Source organism: Pan troglodytes, chromosome 15 (assembly GCF_028858775.2).
Source record: "Pan troglodytes isolate AG18354 chromosome 15, NHGRI_mPanTro3-v2.0_pri, whole genome shotgun sequence".
In the NCBI taxonomy this organism is placed as follows: Eukaryota; Metazoa; Chordata; class Mammalia; order Primates; family Hominidae; genus Pan; species Pan troglodytes.
The window spans coordinates 50,648,591-50,672,005 of record NC_072413.2 but is presented as its reverse complement, the minus strand read 5'-3'; the positions used below and the strand labels follow the sequence as shown (position 1 = coordinate 50,672,005).

The following is a 23,415-nucleotide window of genomic DNA, read 5'->3' as shown; positions in this document are numbered from 1 at the left end:
TGTTTTCACTCAAGGTCTGGCTCAAATGCTGCTTTTTCCATAAAACTTTCCCTGGTCCTTGTAACCAGAAGTATTTCTCCCTCCTCATGAAGTAATCTGATGCATGCGTTTGTTTTTAATTCTTTGTTTTCCTCTTACGGCCTTTCCCACTGTGTAGCATTATTTTATTATTATTGATATATCTATCGATCTACCCTAGTACTCTGCCATATGGGTAGCATTTATCTGTTTTATCTCTCTATATAGAGCCTGACACATAATAGATGGAGTAGTTTGTTAGATACATGATCAGTGAAAATTGCTCTCTTCATTTAATGGTCTTGTCTGCAATAGTGAAAGCCAGTTGTTCTTTCAGCAAATGATTATCTGCCATTTACTACATGCTAGGCACTGTGTAGATGCCAGAGGGGATGTAAAATTAAAATTTACAAAAACCCTACCCCATCTGTAATATGAAGAATGGTTTGTTGAATAAGCCATTTCAGTGTATGAGTTCAGACTTTTTCTTTAGAAATTATGTATCCTTATTCTCTTCAAATATGTGCTTACTGATTAAAATCTTTAATGTGCTTTTAGCAAAAGTGTAAGGTTTTCATTTTTAGAATTTATTTGAAAAGATGCTGATCTCAAATAATAAATATAAATTTCCTCCTAGAAGGGGATGAGATTGCATCATTCCCTAAATTCTGGCAGATTTCTCTTTCTTAGATTAGGAATGAAAAATCTTTAAATAAGGCTTTTGAGTTTATACAGAGTCATATGTGGTGACTCAGTGGAAGCCATTGATTTAATATCAGATGAAATGCAAATTAATAGAAAAGAGGTGATCATTATGATCTCACATTATGATTTGATAAAGTAATTAACCACGTTACTTACCATAAAGATACATAGGAACAATTTAAATGTTTATCATTAGGGAAGTGGTTAAATGACTTATGGTATAGTCACATAGAAAATAGCCATTATAAATGTTGCTGTAAATTTTTATTCATTCAAATCAAAAGTGACCAATAACACAGTGAGGAAAATCAGGTATCAAAACAATATGTATAATAAATTTATAATATATCTATAAACTAAAAAGACATTCATTAAAATGTAAATAGTATTTATCTTTGAGCTGGGGAATTATGAATAATTTTTTATTTTGTCTTTTTTTTTAAAACATATATTTGCAATGATTATATATTTCTTTAATAAACCGATGGCATTAAAAAAAGTGGGCAAAATTTGAAGACAAATTTTCAGTAGTAAATAAGCAGCTGCACACAAATTACTGTATTATGTATAATTTGAATCTTATAAATAGTCTGTGAAAATATTCCCAACTGAGGTTAAATATTATAAGGCCAGGCTGGAGGTTTCAAAGCAATAATAATAATATTTAACAGAAACTGTATTATAGCTTTAGGATAAATAAATGTGGAAAAGTCTCTGTCAGCCAAGTAAACGTAGGTCCTTAAGATATTGAAGAGTACTCTCAGGTGACGGATTAGTTTTTTCTCTCCTGTCAGGGTATATTAAATCTCACATGAGCTGAACCTCTTTATGTACACTCATGGAGATAACACCATTTAGTCAAATCAGGCATAATTCATATCACCACCAGATAGAGTTGCAGTCACGAATGTCTCACTTTCAGATTTTACTTGTGTGAATGAACTGTTGGACTAAAACTAACCATTATTAAAGTCTTATTTTTATGAAAGTGTAGCATTATAAAAGGGGCACTGGAAGGAATTTATTTTAATAAACATTTTGTTTTGCTTTTCAGGGAAAAGTGAAGGTAAGTATAATTTATTATATATTACATATGTGAATTTGTTTATACATTCAGATGTTTATTATGGCAAAGTTTATTTTTTTCTTCTCACCTCTAAAAATCAGAACTTAAGTTTTACTTATTTATCTGAAAGTCTGGAGGTACTAGCACAGATTAAGGGAAAGTGACTTTGTGTCTGGGTTCAGGCATTAGAAACAGTGTGCCTCAGCCTCTGATCATTCATTTGCACATTTTACCTCTCTGAATGTGGAAGCATGTCCACTCCCCGTCTCCCCCATTGCTTCAGGCCAGGGAAATGTTCTCTCTCTTTTACTGGTTGAACTCTAGGATCTGCTGGGTTTCATGTAGGAAGGTTCTGGGCATGATGAGTATTCATTTCAGAGCTGGCTTCTAAGGTTGATGCTGACTTGTTGGATGTAGGTGTCATTGCCAAGTCTAACTAATGCTAACAGTTTCAGCATACATTAGGTTTACTTTGTGTTTTTGCTTTAAGGGTGAAAATGAAATGACATTTGTTATTCTTAAGACCATATGCTTAACAATATGAAAAGACTTAATGGTGCTTAGCTTTAGTCTATCTAGGTGAAATTGCTAAAATGTGAAGTATCACTTTTCTTTCCTTCAAAATCCTCTATTTTCTGAACATAATTCTTATGAATTGCTTTTGCATTATGTCTAAATAACAGAATACTAAAGTCTGATAACAATGCTATTTTATTATTGTGCTTTATATTATATTAACTGTAGCAGCTAAATAAAATGCTGACTCAGAACTGTTTGGAAGAGAAATTGTTTAGCAGTGAGATTATTTTTCCAAAGATACCTCATATTTGCTACTGGTACATGTGATTCTATGATTTTCAGTTTCAAGTAACCTTATTTTACCTTGAGTATCAACCTAGTTCTATGCTATATTGTTAGCCACATTAGAGGAGGCTACTATGATTTTTCAATTCTATTTGAAGACCTTATTATCAGAAAAATAGATCGTTAACCTGTGGGAGCCATCCTTAGAGAAACTGTCTTATTATAAGTATTGATTTTGGCCAAATATCAAAGGGTTATTCCTGAGAGCTATCATATTAAGTGATTGTTTAGACCACAGTCAGGTCAACTTGAGAACAGGTACTTCAGGATTTTAATATTGAACTGATTTCTTGGCTGGGCGTGGTGGCTTATGCCTGTAATCCCAGTACTTTGGAAGGCCAGGGCTGGCTGGTCACTTGAGGCCAGGAGTTTGAGACCAGCCTGGCTAACCTGGTGAAACCCTGTCTCTACTAAAAATAGAAAAATTAGCTGGGCGTGGTGGTGCACACCTGTGATCCCAGCTGTGTGCGAGGCTGAGATGGGAGGATCACTTGAGCTTGGGAGGCGGAGATTGCAGTGAGTTGAGATGGAGCCACTGCCCTCCAGCCTGGGTAACAGAGCAAGACTCTGTCTTTTTTCTTTTTTTTTTTTTTAAAAAGGACACACAGACACACACACACACACACACACACAAACACTGAACTGAAAATTTCACTGGAAGCCTAGGTCCTAAGCAGTATTATCCCCTAACTCCCTAATTCATGATAAAAAACTTGAAAAAAAGAACCTTGAAAATTTTTATAAGGAAATAAATTCCTTATAATCCCACCATCCCCAAATAATTAATAATAATAACTCTGTGCCAGGCACTTTTCTAAGCAATTTACAAATATGATTTTATTTAATTCTTTCACCAATCCTAGGGGTATTATTCCTGTCTCCATTTTATAGATGAAGAGAGGTTCAGCAACTTGACTAAAATAATATGATTTGTAAGTAGCAGAGTTAAGATTTAAATCAGGCAGTTTGACTCCAGAAACCATACCCTTAGTTACTACCAGATACGCTTCTCTGCTAACATTTTGATATTTATGTTTTCTATATATAAGTAGTTTTGTCCAACACTTGTCAGCATTAAAGATGATCATATTTTTATCTTATTTGATAGGTAAAGTCATGTATCTTTTGTTTTCATTTGCATTTTTTATTGCCCGTAAGACCAAACAATTTTTGTCTGTTATTACCATATGTATTTTTTCCTTTGTGAATTTTTAAATTCATATTATTTACCTCTTTTTTAAGGGGGCACTTTAGCATTTTTATTTAGTTTATGAGCTTTTTATATATTTAGGATCTAATCCCTTTGTCATATTTGCAACATACATTTTACCGAGTTCGTTGTTTGCATTTTGCTTTTGTTTATGAAGTGTTCTGACAAATAGATGTTTTGAATTTTTATATATTCCAATTTATTGCTTATTCCCTTTGCCATTCCTTCCATTATTTTTATGCTTGTTTGGTTCATTTTTAACATTACTGTAAGCAACTTTAGTAGAAAACACTGTACAGTGTTTATCATCTCTGTAGCAAATGCATACATGAATCTTTACAGAGTTGTATGATTATTTCTTATGCCTTTTGTATAATATTTCAAGTAAACATTTTTATGTATTGCCATGTTCTACATTCTTGCTATTTTCATAGTTGTATGTTATTTTACCATGTTCACTAGTTAGATAGTGTTCTATCATGTTAATTTAGGCATTATCGTATTTGTAGAATTACTAGGCATTAAATATATTGACAATAATCTTATTAGGTCATAAGAATATAAGTGATACTTGGTGTTTATAACATTTTCCTGAATTGCTCTTTTGAAATAGTGAATGGCATGTGATATTATCAGCTAAATACAAATAGTACCCCTCCAATACTGTCTTATCATTTTAATTTTTTTCTAGTTTAAAAAGCATGTAATGAATCCTTAATTTTCATGGCATGAATTGTTATCAAGGCTAGGTATTTTCCCATTCTTGACTGATTTACTATTTAAATTCTGTATTTTGACCTCCTGTAAAACACTTTAACCAGAACGTTATGAGACTGGGTCAACCTAAGGCAATGCTAAAGCCTTTTAAAGACCAAGCAGCAGGCTGGTACTTAACTGAATCCATAACCTTTCTTCTTCCTTTCGAGAAATTGCAATTAAGACTTGGACCGTTAGGTTAAACAATCTTTACATTGCTGTTTGGCACAAATTTGCTATAATGCTTTAAAACTTGTGAAAACCTTGTATTTTGGCATTTTTCTAATCTTATGACTTATTTTTCTTTTGATTTCAGAGAACACTTTTTACAGTTGGCTAGAAGGTAATTAGAAACTTTAAAATAAATTTCAATGATGATTTTTTTCTCATGAGATTAATTTTATGTCTACAAGATTCACATATGAAATTTTATTTCTAAGTCACTGCTTTTTCTTAGGTCTCTGTGTAGAAAAAAGAGCATTCTACAGACTTATATCTGGCCTACATGCAAGTATTAATGTGCATTTGAGTGCAAGATATCTTTTACAAGGTATGTGACATTTACTTTTATTCAGTCTACCACTCTTAATTTTAGATATTCTTAAAATTTTCCTGGCATTTACCTGAATGGGAAAAGATTGACCTGATTGAATATTAGGCAGTAAAAATTCACTCTTAAATGGTAGTAATCAGAAAGGTGGGAACTGTAGATACAATTGAACAGTTTAACATACTCTTAGCTCTCTTCACCTTCTTTTAAGAAGCTGCTCAAAATTGTCCATATCACTTTGGAAATATTCTTGTTTTCTTGTGGGAATTTAAATAGCTCCTAACAGCACAGTTTGCTATTTGATAGATATTATTGTATCAGAACCTTTTTATTTGTGTGCTCGTATCAGGCCTGGAGTTTAAATGGGTAAAAGCCTTTCCTGCTGCTGTTGATGCCTTAATACTGTTGAAAATGAGACTGTGGTTGATTTTCATCAGTACCATATTTCTTCTGGAATTAAAGTATCACAACTCTGAGAAACAAAATATAGAAACTTCCATTTTATTCATTGATTGATTGCTTGATTGATTGAGACAGGGTCTCACTCTATTGCCCACTCTAGTGTGCGATGGCCAAAACTGGGGCTTAGCCTGGGAGGGCTCTTGGCTTTGCCCAGGAAAAAGTTTGAACCTCTCCTCATGAAGGAGAGCTGTCCCATAGGCAGTGTGCCCAGAGCAGCAGCTTGGAGGCAGTTCTGCAGCCATATTTATAGTCCACTTTTTATTTTATGCAAATTATGAGGCAGATTATGCAGAAATTTCTAGGAAAAGGGTAGTAACTTCTGGGTCATTGCTATGGAAAGGGGTGGTAACGTCTGCATGTTGCCATGGGAATGAGAAACTGACATGGCACCCTGGTGGGTGTGCCTCATGGAAAGCTGCTTCAGCCCCCTCCCTGTTTTAGCTAGTTTTCAATTTGGTCCAGTGTCCTGAGTCCCACCTCCTGAGCCAAGTCCTACCTTCTACCTCATGACTACAGGAGCATGCCACCATGTCCAGCTAATTTTTCACAATATTTTTTGTAGAGACAAGATTTGGCCATGTTGCCCAGGCTGGTCTTGAACTCCTGAGCTCAAGTGATTTGCCCATCTTGGCCTCCCAGAGTACTGGGATTATAGCCATGAGCTACTGTGCCTAGCCGTAACTTTGATTTTAAATGGCGGTTTAAACTCATTAGTAATTTTACTGTTTTTTTTTTTTTTTTTTTTTTTTGAGACAGAGTCTTGTTCTGTCACCCAGGCTGGAGTGCAGTGGTGTGATCTTGGCTCACTGTGACCTCTGCCTCCTGGGTTCAAGTGATTCTCCTGCCTCAGCCTCCTGAGTAGCTGGGACCACAGGTGCATGCCACCACGCCCAGCTAATTTTTTGTATTTTTAGTAGAGACGGGGTTTCACCATGTTGGCCAGGCTGGTCTCGAATTCCTGACCTCAGGTGATCCACCCGCCTTGGCCTCCCAAAGTGCTGGGATTACAGGCTTCAGCCACTGCACCTGGCCTAAACTCATTAGTAATTTTAGATCATCATTTTCAAATTGTGTGTTTAGGTTTTATGAATATGTTTATATTCAGAAGTTTGACTATTATTTTTTTTTCATCTTTAAAAAAGGAAATTTTATTATTTTCCATCACATGAATGAACTTGGAGGACATTATATTTGTCAAAATGAGCCAGACACAAAGATTATTATTTCATGATTTCACTTACAAAGGGATTCTAAAAAACTTAATCTTATTGAAGTAGAGAGTAAAGTGGTGGCCACCAGACACCAAGGTATTTAGGAGACAGGAGGGTTTGAAAAGATGTTGATCAAAAAATACATAATTATAGTTAATAGAAGTTCAAGAGATATTTTTATACAGCGTAGTGACTATAGATCAAAATAATGTATTTGTAGTTTTGAAAAATGCTGACAATGTCACTTGCTCTTGCCACAGAAATGTTAACTATGTGGCGTAATTACCTAGAATTAAGCATTTAACAATGTATATATACTTCCAAACATTATGTTTTACAAAATAAATATACATTTATTGATTACAGATGGTAATGGTATGAAAGCCACTGAAAGGGCAGGCGTTGCTTATGGTCTTATGACTGGCCACTTTGTGAACACAATAAACAAGTTTGCATTAAAAAAACCCAGAAAATGGTTTAATCTAAAAGTTGCCATGATCTTCAGAATTTTTCCAGAGAAAATGACCAAGAAGTTGACTACAGTTAGGTGACTAAGAATATAAGCTGTAGACACCTTCACCCACTAAAAAAAAAAATCACATAAAATAAGAGTGAGAAATTCCTCTGAGTTGTAATATCAATATGGAAAAGAAATATTATTCCAGATTTCAAATCCACAGAGATCATTTTATTATTTTGCAGCCTTTAACATTCACACTTAAAAATAAAAGATTCTACATGGAAACATGTGCTGTAAGTGTATCATAGAACATTAAATTTAAAATTATTCACTTACCATTAACTCTCCTAATACTTTAATTTCTATGATATATTTTCTAGCAAATTAGATAGATGTCACACTTTGTGTAAGAATTTTTTTTTTTTTGAGACAGAGTCTTGCTCTGTCGCCCAGGCTGGAGTGCAGTGGTGCAATCTTGGCTCACTGCAACATCTGCCTCCAGGATTCAAGCAATTTTCTGCCTCAGCCTCCTGAGTAACTGGGATTACAGGCATGTGCCACCACGCCCAGCTGATTTTTGTATTTTTAGTAGAGGCGGGGTTTCACCATGTTGGTAAGGCTGGTCTCAAACTCCTGACCTCGTGATCCACCTGCCTCGGCCTCCCAAAGTGCTGGGATTACAGGTGTGAGCCACCACGCCTGGCCTGTGTAAGAATTTAATAAGATTTTCCTTTTACAAACAGAGAAAAACAATGCTAAGTTATTTAATCCTCTCACCTGTGGACAGGTTTGCCTTTTATCTTAACTGATTTGAAAGTTATATTGATAAGCAAACTCTCTAGTTAAAACCAATTTTTGAGTGCATTAAATAAATACCAACTTTCTCATGAAAACCTACAAAGTACCATGTAAAATGACATGGCATGAAGACAACAGTGAGAAAACTGTAGCCATCACATAGAAAAAGAAGGAGAAGGGCTGTGATGAATACACAGTTAGAAGACACATAATAGGACAAACAAAACTAAAGATAACTAGGAAATAAACAGAATTTCTCTTAAAATTCAGCAAGATTTAGCTTTGCAGCATGGAAAAATGTTATCTCCACATGAAGAATCAATCTTATTTCTTCACTATTGATATTTTCCTTCTCTGACTTGAACTTACAAACTAACTGTAGCAGGAATATTTATGGCTTATCATGGAGCATCCATTACACAGCAAGTACTGTGTGTTTGTTTGCTACATTTATATATAAAAAACATCCTCGTGACTTCTGAAGCATCCCTAGTTCTTACCTGAACAAATTGGCTCAATAAATATATAAATTTACTTACGTCAATTATAATGAGAATAAAATAAGTAAAAAAAAATACAGGCTTATGTAGAATTCTTCAATTAAAAGAACAAATGGAATGTCCTAATTAAATAAAATATAATACACAATTTTGGAAATACATCTAAAAATTGTTTTGTGTGCACTACTAAATTTTATAAAAATCATTCTTATTAGTCATGACCAGCTCACATAATACCTTATAAACTATAAAAGAAAAAAATTATAAGAGACAAGCAAATTATAAGTCTAGCATGAGAACCAGGCAAAGAAAAACAGAAAATGTTCATGGGGAGATTCTGAATCATAAGTCAGAAGATTTTACAGTAATGAATTTAATAAAAAGCAGAGTATAGATTTGCTTTCAGCATATTTGAGGTTTTCAGTTTTCTAGTAAATTTGTCACCTTATTAAGATATTTGTTTTGTTCCAATATTGCTCTATTCTTCTGAAAACAGGTATAAACTCATACTCACCCAAACACACTTACTCTATAATTTTCTTGCACCTAAGGTCTATTTTTAGAGTAATATATGTGCATAGCTAACTCTATGTAAATCAGAACTAAAATTCTGTATGTTTGCAGGCAGAGAGACCACATGTTCAAAGAAAAATACATAACAAATTTTTTTAAATGTTTAAGCAGAACTCAGAATTTTAAGACTCAGGATTTTATTTATATTTATAAATAATTTTTGTTATACCCATAAAAATGACCCTATAATCAATAGCAACTTAATTGTACATTTTAAAGTAACTAAAAGTGTAGAGTTGATAGAAATTTCATTTGCCCTGATGTGATTAATACATAAATTATATGCCTGTATCAAAAGATGCCATATATGGCATCCATATAAGCAGATACTATGCACCTGCAAAAATTAAGAATGATTTTTATTATTAATAAGACTTGCTTTCTCAGTAAAACATTGAATTCGTTTTAAGGATGGGTTCTAGAAAATAAAATATTAATATAAAACTATTAAAGGCTAATTTGTGAAAAACCATTTTCTTGGTTGTTATTATATAACTTAAAATGCAAAATGAAATTAACTTCTATAGGCATGAATAACCTAATATAATTAAAGTAAAAATTGTCAAATTCAGTTTTTAATATTTAATTCTTCTTCCTTCTTAGAGACCTGGTTAGAAAAGAAATGGGGACACAACATTACAGAATTTCAACAGCGATTTGATGGAATTTTGACTGAAGGAGAAGGTCCAAGAAGGCTTAAGAACTTGTATTTTCTCTACTTAATAGAACTAAGGGCTTTATCCAAAGTGTTACCATTCTTCGAGCGCCCAGATTTTCAACTCTTTACTGGAAATAAAATTCAGGATGAGGAAAACAAAATGTTACTTCTGGAAATACTTCATGAAATCAAGTAAATTATATATTAAACTTTATACATTAATAGAAGAGTGACAATTAATGTACAAGATAAATTTTTGTTTTTTTGAGACAGGGTCTCCCTCTGTTGCCCAGGCTGGAGTGCAGTGGCACGGTCATGGCTCACTGCAGCCTTGATCTCCTGGGCTCAAGCAGTCCTCCCATCTCAGCCCAAGAAGCTGGGACTATATGTGCAAACCACCACACCGGGCTGATTTTTGTATTTTTTGCAGAGATGGTGTTTCGCCATGTTGTCCAGGCTGGTCTCGAACTCCTGGGCTTAAGTGATCGATCCACCCACCTTGGCCTCCCAAAGTGCTGGGATTACAGGTGCAGGCCACTGTGCTCCTCCTGAAATTTTTAATTTCATTTAGAGAAAGGAAAACTATTTAGAACATAATTAAAAGTTAATTTTGCTTGTAGGTCTTTTCAGATTGAATTTTGCTTTTGTTTTTATTTTGATTTGGATACTGAGAGGCACACATTTATAGTTTTAAGAGCCATTCTTTTAGTATTTGATAATGTATTATTTTCATGTTTATTTGAACAAATTGGATTTGGGGTCAAATTTCTGTATTATGCAGTTAGAATCAAGATTTGAGGTTTGAGGATAAGAATTTGTTTTGGGGCATCGTAGTGTTGGTTTTACTATGTTTTCTCCTCTTTATTTATCATGACCAGTAAAATGTTGTATTAGCAGGACTTTTAATATTTATAACACATGAAAATGAATATTCTCTGTTTTAAAACGCAGGTCATTTCCTTTGCATTTTGATGAGAATTCATTTTTTGCTGGGGATAAAAAAGAAGCACACAAACTAAAGGTAATTATTTTATACTTAACTGTTAGATACAAACTGATTAACACTTATGCAGATATGAATATAAACCCATATATAGTACTCATAGAAGTAGAGAGTAGGCCATAGAAGTAGAGAGTAGGCCAGGTGCAGTGACTCAGGCCTGTAATCTCAGCACTTTGGGAGGCTGAGGTGGGAGGATTGCTTGAGCCCTGGAGTTCAAGACCAGCTTGGGCAACATCGTGTGAAACCCTGTCTTTAATTAAAAAAAAAAAAAAAAAAAGTAGAGAGTAGAATGATGGTTACCACAGGCTGGGGGTGGGGAGTGGATGGGGAAAAAGGAGATGTTGATCCATGGGTACAAAGTTTCAGTTAGGGAGAATAAGATTTAGTGATCTACTGCACAGAATGGTAACTATGGTAATAATGCATTATATATTGCAAAATTGCCGAAAGTATAGATTTTAAGGTTTCCACTATACAAAAAATGGTTAAGTATGTGAGGTGATGGATTTGTTAATTAGCCTGGTTTAATCACTTCATATTGTAAATATACATTAAAACATCACATTGTATCCATAAACATATACCATTTTTGTCAATTAAAACATAAACACATGTATATATACTTAACAGTATATCTTGATATACATCTTGAAATTAAGAAAAAATCAGAGTCATAATCTTTCTTTTCCTCAAAAAAATCAAGTCCAAAGGCAGGTGCCACTTAAAGTCTATTTTGCATTTTATTCAAAGTAACACTGAAATCTGTATATTGCCGTACACTTTCTAGATGCCTTTCACATTGATGATCTCATATAATAAATAGAGGTAATAAAGGAAATGGATCCAATGCATGAGTAGCATATTAGTCTATCTTTTGCTGAAGAGAATTCTGAAGATGATATTGTTTAATTAAAAGATCTTCATTAGTGGGAGAAGGCACAGTGTGATGTTTTGTCATTCATCTTTTTTTATTATTATTGAGAAGGGATCTCACTCTGTCACCCAGGCTGGAGTGCAGTGATACAATCACGGCTCATTGCTACCTTGAAATTCTGTGCTCAAGCGATCCTCCCACCTCAGCTTTCTGAGTAGCTTGAGTAGCTGGGACCACAGGCACATACCACCATGCCTGTCTAACTTTTTTTTTTTTTTTTTTTTGGTAGAAACAGAGTTTTGCTATGTTGCCCAGGCTGGTCTCAAACTCCTGGGCTCAAGCGGTCCTCCCACCTCAGCCTTCCAAAGTGCTGGGATTACAGGCGTGAGCCATTGCACCCCCTGCCGTTCATCTTATTCACTGGGAATTAAAGACAGTTATGAATACCAGTGTGCAGCTGGGGAAAGAACAGATTCCATACCCCACAGAATGCGGTCTGGTCATTGCCTTGCCTCTTAATAGGGTCTGACCTCAGGCAAGACCATCTCTGAGTATGTATTTGCCTCATAATACTATAAATATCAAACATTACCAGGAAGATTTATTACACACTCATTATGTGCACAGCACGATTTTTTGTCATTAAAAGGAAAGAGAGCTTCCACCCTCAAGGGATTTCCAGAGGGGGTCAAGTAAAATTATATTTCTCTTCTCTCTTACAAAGTTCCACTGGTAAGTAAAGGCAGGTGGACCTCCATACTACTGGATTTGATCTGATTTTATATATACATATATATATATACACACACACATGAAATTATATATATGTACATATGAAATCATATATATATATCACAGAATCTTTGTAGAGTAATATTATTGAGTAGTTTTTTTTTTTAAGTAGGTTTAAAATTAGTACCTCTTGCTTGGATGTCATCTGGTCATAGAAAAATAGTAAAAATAAAGTTAGTACCTCTTACTGAACAGGTACTGAAACACAAGATAGAGAATATTATTAAGATATGGTAACAGTTAACAATAATTTGGGCTTTGTCTTAATAAAGATACTAGATATAGATAGATACTAGATATGGTAGATATGTATAGGTAGATTTCTATACAAATATGTCTGATTTCATACATATTGTATATATATTTTTGTTTTTTTAAGAGATAAGGTCTTATTTTATCACCAGAGTTGAAGTGCAGAGGCATAATCATAGCTCACTGCAGCCTGGAACTCCTGGGTTCAAGCCATCTTCCCACCTCAGCCTCCTGAGTAGCTAGGACAACAGGCTGGCACCACTATGCCCTGCTAACTTTTAAAATTTTTTTGTTGAGTTGGGGTCTCACTATGTTGCCCAGGCTGGTCATGAACTCTTGGCTTAAGCAATCTGCCTGTCTTGGCCTCCGAAAAGTGCTGGGAGTACAGGTGTGAGCCACCACCATACCCAGCCTGATTTCATCAAAATATTTACAAAAATCTTCCTCTGCTTTTCATTCTTTCTTTCTGTAATGAAAGAACCTGATTTTATGCACTCAGTTTTTTTGCTGTTAGATAATACTTATTCTTGACTTCCCATCTACCTCCTACTTGAAGCATTCTTGCTACAAATACATACCTCAGTGCTTATATAATCTGCCTAAACAGCTTCCAGGAACTAGAAAGTGAGGGGGAAGATGCTGTAATAAGACTTCTTTTTTTCCTACTATTTTCAATATGTTCCTTTTTTTTTTTTTAGTTTACTTGCTGCTTTATTGGAAAGTGTTCTGGCATCAGCTCTTTTTAAATCGTGCAGATTAGAAAGATTTCTCACAATGTTTTAATTTGATCAGAACTCGGAAACACTCACCTTTAATGTCCTATGAAGTTTAGGTAGAGAGTCTTGATGTAACAGAATTTTTCTGAATCTTTTACAGGAAAGAAGTAAAAAACAAAACATGCTACTATCAAAGATTTTTTAAAAAGCAGTTTCTGGTAAACATCGATTTAAACAGTCATATTTACGAATTAATTTTAAAAATCTCATCTTGTTTCCTTAGTACCCTATCGATGTATGGTTAGAAATAGAGGACTTGTATGAAGGAGAATTATTTAGCATTCAATTCAAATAGAATACGATCTCATTTGAAGACTTGTAAAGTATTTGAGAATTTGGGCAAGAATTGGTCAGTTGGTTTCACTGAATATAAATCACAGCATGCTTGATCATTCTATTGACTGGCTGTAATTTAAAGTGATGACCTAAAACTGTATGTCTAAACAAGGAAAATCTGTAAGTGATTTAGGTACTGGTTATTTTAAGGACCATACATTTTTCTAACCTGAGATAATTAGGGGATATACTCAGGTTATTGTACATAATTGTTATTTGTTAAGTCACAAGGATTTTCTCCTGTGAAATCCTTACTAATTTTTACTAATTTGATCTAGTAAATTTCTAGCCTATTAATTTGGTCCTAGCATATTAAGTTCACTTAAGCAGAAGACGCATGCTATTTGATGTGCTTGGTTTTAATTTTACAATGTTTATTTGGCTATTGTAAGCAGCCATGCCTGCTCTCTGTACATGTCATACAAAGACTTACTCAAGAGATGTCACATTCAAGTATTTGAATTAACGTAGAAGCAAACATTGAAATTAGCGTCTACAAAAGCAAGCACAGTCTTTTAGAACAGAGGCTTCCAACTCTCACAAGTATGAGAGTCTCTTATACTCAGGAACTTTCAAGGCCTCTTCTCATGACAGAGTATTTTTAGTATCTGTTGATTTTGAAAATATGATTGCCAAAAAGCCACCATGCATTTAGTAACACTTTTAAAGTAAAAGTTGTGTTTTATTGATCATAACATTTCTATCCATTTGGAAATTTATAGTGCATACATGTGAGCTATTTATTCTGTGGTATATAGTCTTGTCTCTGTGGATTCTGTGGATCCTCATAATAACCATTAAGTCTTCTGGAAGTCAACAGCTCATAGGATGGGAACATGTTCTTTAGGGTAACTTTCTTACTCTGTTATTATTGTTAAAAGTGTGATTTTTCTTTAAGTTTTGGTCAATGCTCTAGTTTAAAGGCAACCTAAAATGAGATCACAGAATCTTTGTACAGTAATATTACTGGTTAGTTTTTTTTAAGTAGGTTTAAAATTAGTACCTGTTGCTTGGATGTCATGTGGTCATAAAAATAAAAAAAAATAGTACCTCTTACTGTACAGGTACTGAAACCAAGATAGAGAATATTATTAAGATATGGTAACAATGAACAATTTGGGCTTTGTCTTAATTAATAAAGATATTACATCTTAGATCCTATTAAAACTTTTTTTCATGTTACAGCTGTTTGAAAGTCACAAACTGAATAAAGCATGTTGGCAAAGTCTGTCTCCAGAGCAAATTGAGGTTTCCTTTGAATAGTGGGTTCCAATCATTGATTTATTCCTATTTTAGATTTGTGGTCCTGCCTTCATCTGGTTGAGCCTAGTGTGTGGTTTATCACATTAGAAAAAGAGAAATACTGTGTGCTCCCTAAATTATAGGCCAATTTGTATAATGGATATTCTATCTGAGATGTATGTCAAATTTCCTGCTAAGAATACTGTAAGCTTGAGATTCCCCTCTTAGTCCAGTACAGGAGTCTCTTGGAAGATCAGTTGGTAATTTCCATTGAAGGAAAAGAAGGATGTGTTCTTGGCTTCCCTTCTTTTTTCCATATTCCTTAAGGATATATACTATGTTTAGATTAGCTGGATGCATGTCACCCTATTATAAATGATATAATATTCTAGGGTTCATGGATGTATACATATGTATTAAAAGCATAAAAACAAAAAGGGAACAATGCCAAATTCAATATAGTAGTAGAGGGTGGGATATGGGACTCGAGAGATAACCTGAGGGGCTTCGATTGTACTTGTGACAAATTTTTCTAAAACTTGGTAGTGGGTATGTGGCATTCACTATATTTTATATATTTTTGCATGTTAATAGTAATAGTAATTTAATATTAACAAAGGAAGACCTGATTGTTTACCTTATTCATACCAGAAAGAAGGGCTGTGGTTGAATTATTATGAAACCAAAGGGCTGGGCACAGTGGCTCACACCTGTAATCCCAGCACTTTGGGAGGTCGAGGAGGGCGGATCACGAGGTCAGGAGATCGAGACCATCCTGGCTAACATGGTGAAACCCTGCCTCTACTAAAAAAAAAAAAAAAAAAAAAATTAGCTGGGCGTGGTGGCAGGTGCCTGTAGTCCCAGCTACTCAGGACGCTGAGGCAGGAGAATGGTGTGAACCCGGGAGGCGGAGCTTGCAGTGAGTGAGATTCCCCCACTGCACTCCACTCCAGCTTGGGTGACAGGGCGATACTCTCAAAAAAAAAAAAAAAAAAAAAAAAAAAAAAAAAAAAAAAGAAACCAAAGGATTTTTTTTTTCCTTTCCATTCCTGCCTTCTTCTCTCATTCCTTCCCTCCATTCCTTCTGGTAAATGATGCTCTCTAACCCTGTCTCACCCTCCTTTCTCCACCTATTGACATATAGTTAATCACCTACAATGGACACCTTGACAAAGTTATTTTGTATATTTTTGCAGATAGTTTAGCTTTGGAGTCAGACAGGCCTGGTTTCTAAGTTTTTTGTTTACTAGATGTGGGAATTTAGGCAAGTTACCTAAACACTCTGAATCTTGTTTTTTACATTCATTAGGTGTAGATTATAATAATAACTACCTTTGGATTTGTGGTGAAGATTAAATGAGATTGTGTATGTAAGGATCTGGTATGTAGAATCAATCAATATTAGTGCTGTTCTCATTTTTGGTACCCCATAGTACCTTGCACATGTTAGGCACATAGAACCTGCTCAGAAAATACTTACTAATTGACTGTATATTACATCTTAATAAAATCTTGTTAAATTGTTTTCAGGAGGACTTTCGACTGCATTTTAGAAATATTTCAAGAATTATGGATTGTGTTGGTTGTTTTAAATGTCGTCTGTGGGGAAAGCTTCAGGTAAGCAAATTTAGTCATTCCTATTTCTCATTTACCCTTTGCATGAATAATTTTCTAATTTTTCTTTTTTTCTTATTTCTATTACAGACTCAGGGTTTGGGCACTGCTCTGAAGATCTTATTTTCTGAGAAATTGATAGCAAATATGCCAGAAAGTGGACCTAGTTATGAATTCCATCTAACCAGACAAGAAATAGTATCATTATTCAACGCATTTGGAAGGTTAGTTTGAATGTACTGAAATGTTTCTGGTAGCCAAGTAAGTCTAATGCAACATATATGCTCTCAGAAAAAACTGAGTAAGGAATATCCTTTTTATTTTATTTGTTTATTTATTTTTGAGACGGAGTTTTGGTCTGTAGCCCAGGCTGGAGTGCAGTGGCGTGATCTCGGCTCACTGCGACCTCCACCTTCTGGGTTCAAGTGATTCTCCCAACTTAGCCTCCCAAGTAGCTGGGATTACAGGTGCGTGACACCACGCCTGGCTAATTTGTGTGTGTGTGTGTGTGTGTGTGTATTTTTAGTAGAAACACGGTTTCACCATGTTGGCCAGACTGGTCTTGAACTCCTGACCTCAGGTGATCTGCCCGGCTCCACCTCCCGAAGTGCTGGATTACAGGCGTGAGCCACTGTGCCCAGCCAGTAATATTTTTTTTGAAGAAATCATTTCATTACAGAATTATGGGATATTATGAAATACCTCCAGTATGTAGACATATACAATTAGTACATGATCGTCTTTATTTTCCTCTATTGACTTTTATAATCATAATTAGGGCCGGGCACGGTGGCTCATGCCTGTAATCCTAGCACTTTGGGAAGCCAAGGTGGGTGGATCACTTGAGGCCAGGAGTTCAAGACCAGCCTGGCCAACTCTACTAAAATCACAAAAAATTAGCCAGGCATGGTGGAGCATGCCTGTGGTCCCAGCTACTCGGGAGGCTGAGGCAGAAGAATCGCTTGAACCCAGGAGGCAGAGGTTGCAGTGAGCCGAGATCATACCACTGCACTCCAGCCAGGGCGACAGAGCAAGACATCATCTCAAAAAAAAAAAAAAAAGTGTGTATATGTATGTATAAAATCATAATTATAATTACTCATTGAATTTTAATATTCATCTTATCGAATTTGTACATTAAAAATTGCTTAAAAGCAGTTTTTTTCTATCCAATTATTTTTCTGATGGTGGTAGAAAAATCATGTTGTTTAACATAGGTGTACATGTAAATCTCTTTGTGAACTCACCATTATATAAAAAGGTTAATAATTCTTTTTAAAATAATTATTTCCTATCAAAATGATTAAAGAAAAGCATGAAATAAGGAACTTACATTAAAATATTTAAGTACAGATGCATTTCCTTCTGGCCTATCATGCAAGAAATGCTGAGATTTATAAAAATTAACATTTTTTAAAGGACTACATTTCCTCATTTAAAAAATATTACAATTTTGGGCTTGAAATAATTGACCTTCAAAATTGTGTCTCTAGCATCCAAGGGCTAGATAGTTAATATTTCATTGATTATTCTGTTTTTTTCATGATCGAGAGCAGAGCTAAGTGCACTTAAAATAAGGAACAAAATTTACTTTACAAAAATTAGTGAAAACAGTGTAGTCATACATTTAATACTCTTACTCTTTATAGGCCAATAGCATTGATTCTTTCTACATTTACTAAATATGGTGTATTTTAAGTATTCATATACTTATGCATTTAAAAATTATATTTCTGTGTTTATATACTTTATACTTACGTACTTTAATATTAAGCATACGAATACTTTTATGAATACTTATACCTAAATATTGTATTATTTGTATACTTACATATTTTATACCAAATACTATATACTTTAATATTAAGGGAGTATACTTATGAATGCTTAAAATATAGAAGTATTTTAATATTTATGTATCTCATACTTATGTATTTGATTGATTGATTGACCGACGTGATCTCAGCTTACGGAAACCTCTGTCTCCCAGGCTCAATAGATTCTCCCACCTTAGTCTCCTGAGTAGCTGGGATACAGGCACACGCCACCATGCCTGGCTAATTTTCTTGTTTTTCGTAGAGAGAAGGTTTTGCCACATTGCCCTTGCTGGTCTCAAACTCCTGGACTCAAGTGGTCTGCTCGCCTTGGCCTCCCAAAGCGCTGGGATTACAGACATGAGCTACTGCACCTGGCTATTTTATTTATTTAAAAGAATTTGATTTTTTAGAGATAGGATCTGGCTATGTTGCCCAGGCTGGAGTGCAGTGGCATGATCATAGCTCACTGTAACCTTGAACTTCTGGGCTCAAGCAGTTCTCCTACCTCGGGTTTCCAAGTAGCTACAACTACATGGCACACACAGCCATGCCTGGCAATTTTAAATTTTTTTTTGTAGAGACCAGGTCTCCCTGTGTTGTCCAGGCTGTTCTCAAATTCCTGGCCTCAAGTAGTTCTCCCGTCTTGGCCTCAAAAAATACTGGGATTACAGGAGTGAATCACTGCACCTGGCATATGTATTTAAATACTTTTAAAATAACTAATTTCTATACATTAATATCTTAGTTTTACCTTGTCGAATTAAGAACTAAAATATATTAAAATACATTAAATGGTTTATGCACCTTAAATTTATTGAAATAAATTACTTTAAAAATGTTTTAAAATGCAAAGTGAATAACTTTTACAGATAAAATTTATCTAAGATGGTTTCTGAGTGAAATATTTTTTGGTTACAGAATTTCTACAAGTGTGAAAGAATTAGAAAACTTCAGGAACTTGTTACAGAATATTCATTAAAGAAAACAAGCTGATATGTGCCTGTTTCTGGACAATGGAGGCCAAAGAGTGGAATTTCATTCAAAGGCATAATAGCAATGACAGTCTTAAGCCAAACATTTTATATAAAGTTGCTTTTGTAAAGGAGAATTATATTGTTTTAAGTAAACACATTTTTAAAAATTGTGTTAAGTCTATGTATAATACTACTGTGAGTAAAATTAATACTTTAATAATGTGGTACAAATTTTAAAGTTTAATATTGAATAAAAGGAGGATTATCAAATTCATATATGATAAAAGTGAATGTTCAAAGTCTCTCAAACTAGCGTTTTATGTAATAATATGTAATATAAATAAAACTATGGTAAATGTGACAAGCATTTAATAGGAAAATGCTAAGGAGGCCTCATAAATGACCCATAATTACCAACGTAGAATTTTTCAGTACATTTAGGGTTGCTGGATTTAGCAAATAAAAATAAAGATTGCCCAGTTAGATTTGAATTTCAGATAAACAATTAGTTTTTTAATATGTTACATGGAATATTTGGAAAATACTTATACTAAAAAATTATTTGTTTGAAATTCAAATTTAACTGGGAGTCTTGTATTTTATCTGGCAATCCTAAAATACATTGGTATGAAACAAATCACTTTTAGAAGTATATTGCTATTTTGATTGGGTTGTTTTTGTGTGTAGAAACGTACAATAACAACTCAAAGGCACAGGAGATTTCTAAACATTGTGAAAAGTTGAATAGATTATATATTTATTCTCATAATACTTTCACTAATACTAAATAAAATTTGGGGAACACTTTTTATTTTTATATAATTTCCAATTTACAGAAAAGTTTCAAAAATAGTACAAAGAGCTCTCTTACCCAGATTCACTAATTGTTCATATGTGCTTTATCTTTCATGCTTTCTCTGTACACACACACACACACACACACACACACACAAATTTTTCCTCAATCATTTGAAAGTCAGTTATAGGCATCATGCCCCTTAAACCCTAAATACTTCAGTGTGTAATACTGAATAATTGCTAAAAATGATTTTCTCAGAAAAAAAAACTCCCACAATTCTGGAACTATAATACTGTAAGCCTTAGAATAAATAATACTTTCAAGTTCCAATCTAAAGTTCTTTTTGAGTTTTGTTGCCCGTTTTATGCTTGATGTGTATAGTAATAGGGTAGGCTATTTATTTTATTAAAATTTTTTTTAGAGACAAGGTTTTGCTGTGTTGCCCAAGCTGGAACTTGAACGACTGGGCTGAAGTGATCTTCCCACCTCAGCCTCCCAAGTAGCTGGGAATACAGGTGTCTGCCACCATACCCAGTTTCATTTTTGTTTTTTATACCCGAAGTTCATTTCCTTTGTCTCCCTAAAACTGAACTGTAATTTTGGGAGGTTTTCATTAGTGGAAGCTCTTCATTTATAAAGCTATTTGAAGGGGTTTAGGAATTTATAGCACATGGTAATTGTAGAGAAAAAGAAGCTATATACCTCAAAATCGTGCCCTCTTTACATATGTCTTATCAGGTATAACATGTTGAAATGTCACATTATTAGTAAAGTGGGGTTTATTTATATAGTGGTTAAGAAATGTCAGTTTACACTGCTGTATACTTCTTCTTCTGTGTCCCTAAGGCCTGGTACAGTGCCAAGCACATACTTGGTATCCAATAAATATTTGTTGGATGAATGTATGCATATGTATTCAGTATATTTTAAATGAATAATCACAGAACTAAGTTTAATAATTTGTCCTATTTTTCTCTGTCACTTCCTTTTTCTCTAAGGCAGGAAAGGAAAGACATTAAACCATTAATTAAGTCAATCCTCTTGGAGACTCAAAAGACTATGAAGTGATCACTCTATATAAAATATAAATACAGTGTGGGTTCAAATGGCCATTTTTTGTGTGTCCCTCTCTCTCATCTTATGCTTCCCTTCCTTTTTTTATTTTTATTTTTTGGAGACGGAGTCTTGCTGTGTCACCCAGGTTGGAGTGCAGTGGCATGATCTTGGCTCACTGCAAGCTCTGCCTTCCAGGTTCCTGCCATTCTTCTGCCTCAGCCCCCTGAGTAGCTGGGACTACAGGCGCCCGCCACCACGCCCGGCTAATGTTTTTTTTTTTGTATTTTTAGTAGAGGCAGTGTTTCACCGTGTTAGCCAGGATGGTCTCGATCTCCTGACCTCGTGATCCGCCCACCTCGACCTCCCAAAGTGCTGGGATTACAGGTGTGAGCCACCACACCCGGCCTCTTTTTTTTTTAGCCGCCAATCTTTTTGAAGGAATATTCTTACCTCTACTTTGTCACCTTCTACTGGCTCCTTAACTAAAATCTGCCATTTGGCTCTCTGGTTAACAGTCCCTTCCTGTAAAGTCTAAAATCTTAATTCTAAATCCACAGTTTAATTCACAAGCTAGTACTTGACTTTTTTTCTGTATTTGACATTTTTGACAACCCCTACTTTAAAGATTTATTCCCTTGACTTCTTACATTTTGCTCACTCCTGAACCACCCCCCTGCCTTTTGGCCTCTTCATTTATTCCTTAAATGTTATTCCTCAGACCTCCATTTTTTTTTTCTCTCTTAATCACAACACCACTTCTCACACTTGGGTAATTTTAATTCAGCAGTTCCTAAATCCTTATCTTTAGCCAGACTCCTCAATCCATCTGCCTGTTGCACTTTTCTTGGTTGTCCCAGAGACACCTGTGTGTGTCTTAAAACATTCATTCTCTGCAAAACCTACTCTAATACCTGTGTCCCTTACTTTGGTTAATTTTAGAACCATTATATTGTAAGTTTTCTAGGCTCATTCCTCTCCTCCACCTTCCCCTATCATTTAGTGTCTAAGTTTTACTGATTTTATCTCCACCTCTCTGATACATCACTCTTTCATCTTCATTGCTATTATTAATACCTACAGTACTAACCTGCCTCCTATCCCTAGCTGGTCTCCTCTCTGTTGCTCAATGTTACCACAGCAGGCTTTCTAGAAGCACTCTGACAGTGTTACTCCCTAATACCCTTCAGTGACTTCAGGAACTTTCAGGAGAAAGCCAAACTCCTCTGTTTGGTGTACAAGGTCTTCTGATGTGTTTCCTCCACCGAATGTTCTGGTGAAACAGACTTACACTTCTTCAGAAGCCACATTTGGCCAGGCCTCCCGCCTTGGTAAATGCTGTACTCTTTGCATCAAGTGTGCTAGTCATCCTTCCCCACTTGGAAAATTCCTATGCATCTTGCAGGCCTGACATAAGCATTTCCTCTGTGAAACCTCCTTTGCTCCACTCAAGGAGAGTCATCTAACTTCCACTTTCGTGTCACCACTGTAATTACAACCTACCTCTATTGTATGTCACTTAAATCGTACTGTATTGTTTTATTTTTCAAAAGTCTTTACTAGAATGTGAGCTCCTTAAGGGCAGGAAAAGGAACCTTTTTATTTTTTGCATCTCCATAGCATAGTTTTTGGCATATGAATGTTTAATAAATGTTTGTTGAATAAATTGATTTTAAAGTGACATCTTTATTATATTAGAGGTCCTACCTATATTCCAAATACTTTCACTCCCTTCACTTTACAGCAAGGGTCAGTAGAGTCCCAAGGATTTGTAGACTTTACAGGGTCAATAAAGCTGAAATTGTATTCAAGATTTGGTGTGGTTTTTGGTGGGTCATGAAAGGGGTCTATTCGGGGAAAAAAAGGAACTTCTTTCATGGGAAAAGGCAGCATCATTGAGGAATTTCTTGAATAATCAAATAATACCTTCCTAGGATTATAAGGTAGATAAATGGATTCCTGTTTAAGATTCTGAAGGGAAGGGGAGAAGTGTTACAAATTATTTCATACAACAATTTTTCTTAGCTTAATGTTTGAATAAATAAAAATGTT

At 34.7% G+C, this 23,415-nt stretch overlaps 1 protein-coding gene across 2 annotated transcripts in view; it reads left to right on the top strand.

The window, feature by feature from the left end:
• Positions 1-23,174, top strand: part of ERO1A (endoplasmic reticulum oxidoreductase 1 alpha) — a 59,010-nt gene extending 35,836 nt beyond the window's left edge. Inside the window, exons 9-16 of one of the 2 annotated variants that reach the window (XM_509950.8) lie at positions 1,778-1,789; positions 4,936-4,962; positions 5,077-5,169; positions 9,777-10,023; positions 10,783-10,852; positions 16,637-16,723; positions 16,811-16,944; positions 19,456-23,174. In XM_509950.8, the coding sequence (XP_509950.2) occupies positions 1,778-1,789; positions 4,936-4,962; positions 5,077-5,169; positions 9,777-10,023; positions 10,783-10,852; positions 16,637-16,723; positions 16,811-16,944; positions 19,456-19,516 (731 nt within the window). In that variant the 3' untranslated portion in view covers positions 19,517-23,174. The remainder of the gene's footprint in view (positions 1-1,777; positions 1,790-4,935; positions 4,963-5,076; positions 5,170-9,776; positions 10,024-10,782; positions 10,853-16,636; positions 16,724-16,810; positions 16,945-19,455) is intronic. The other variant, XM_063792912.1, reaches the window with a different exon arrangement.
• Positions 23,175-23,415: the final 241 nt, after the last annotated feature.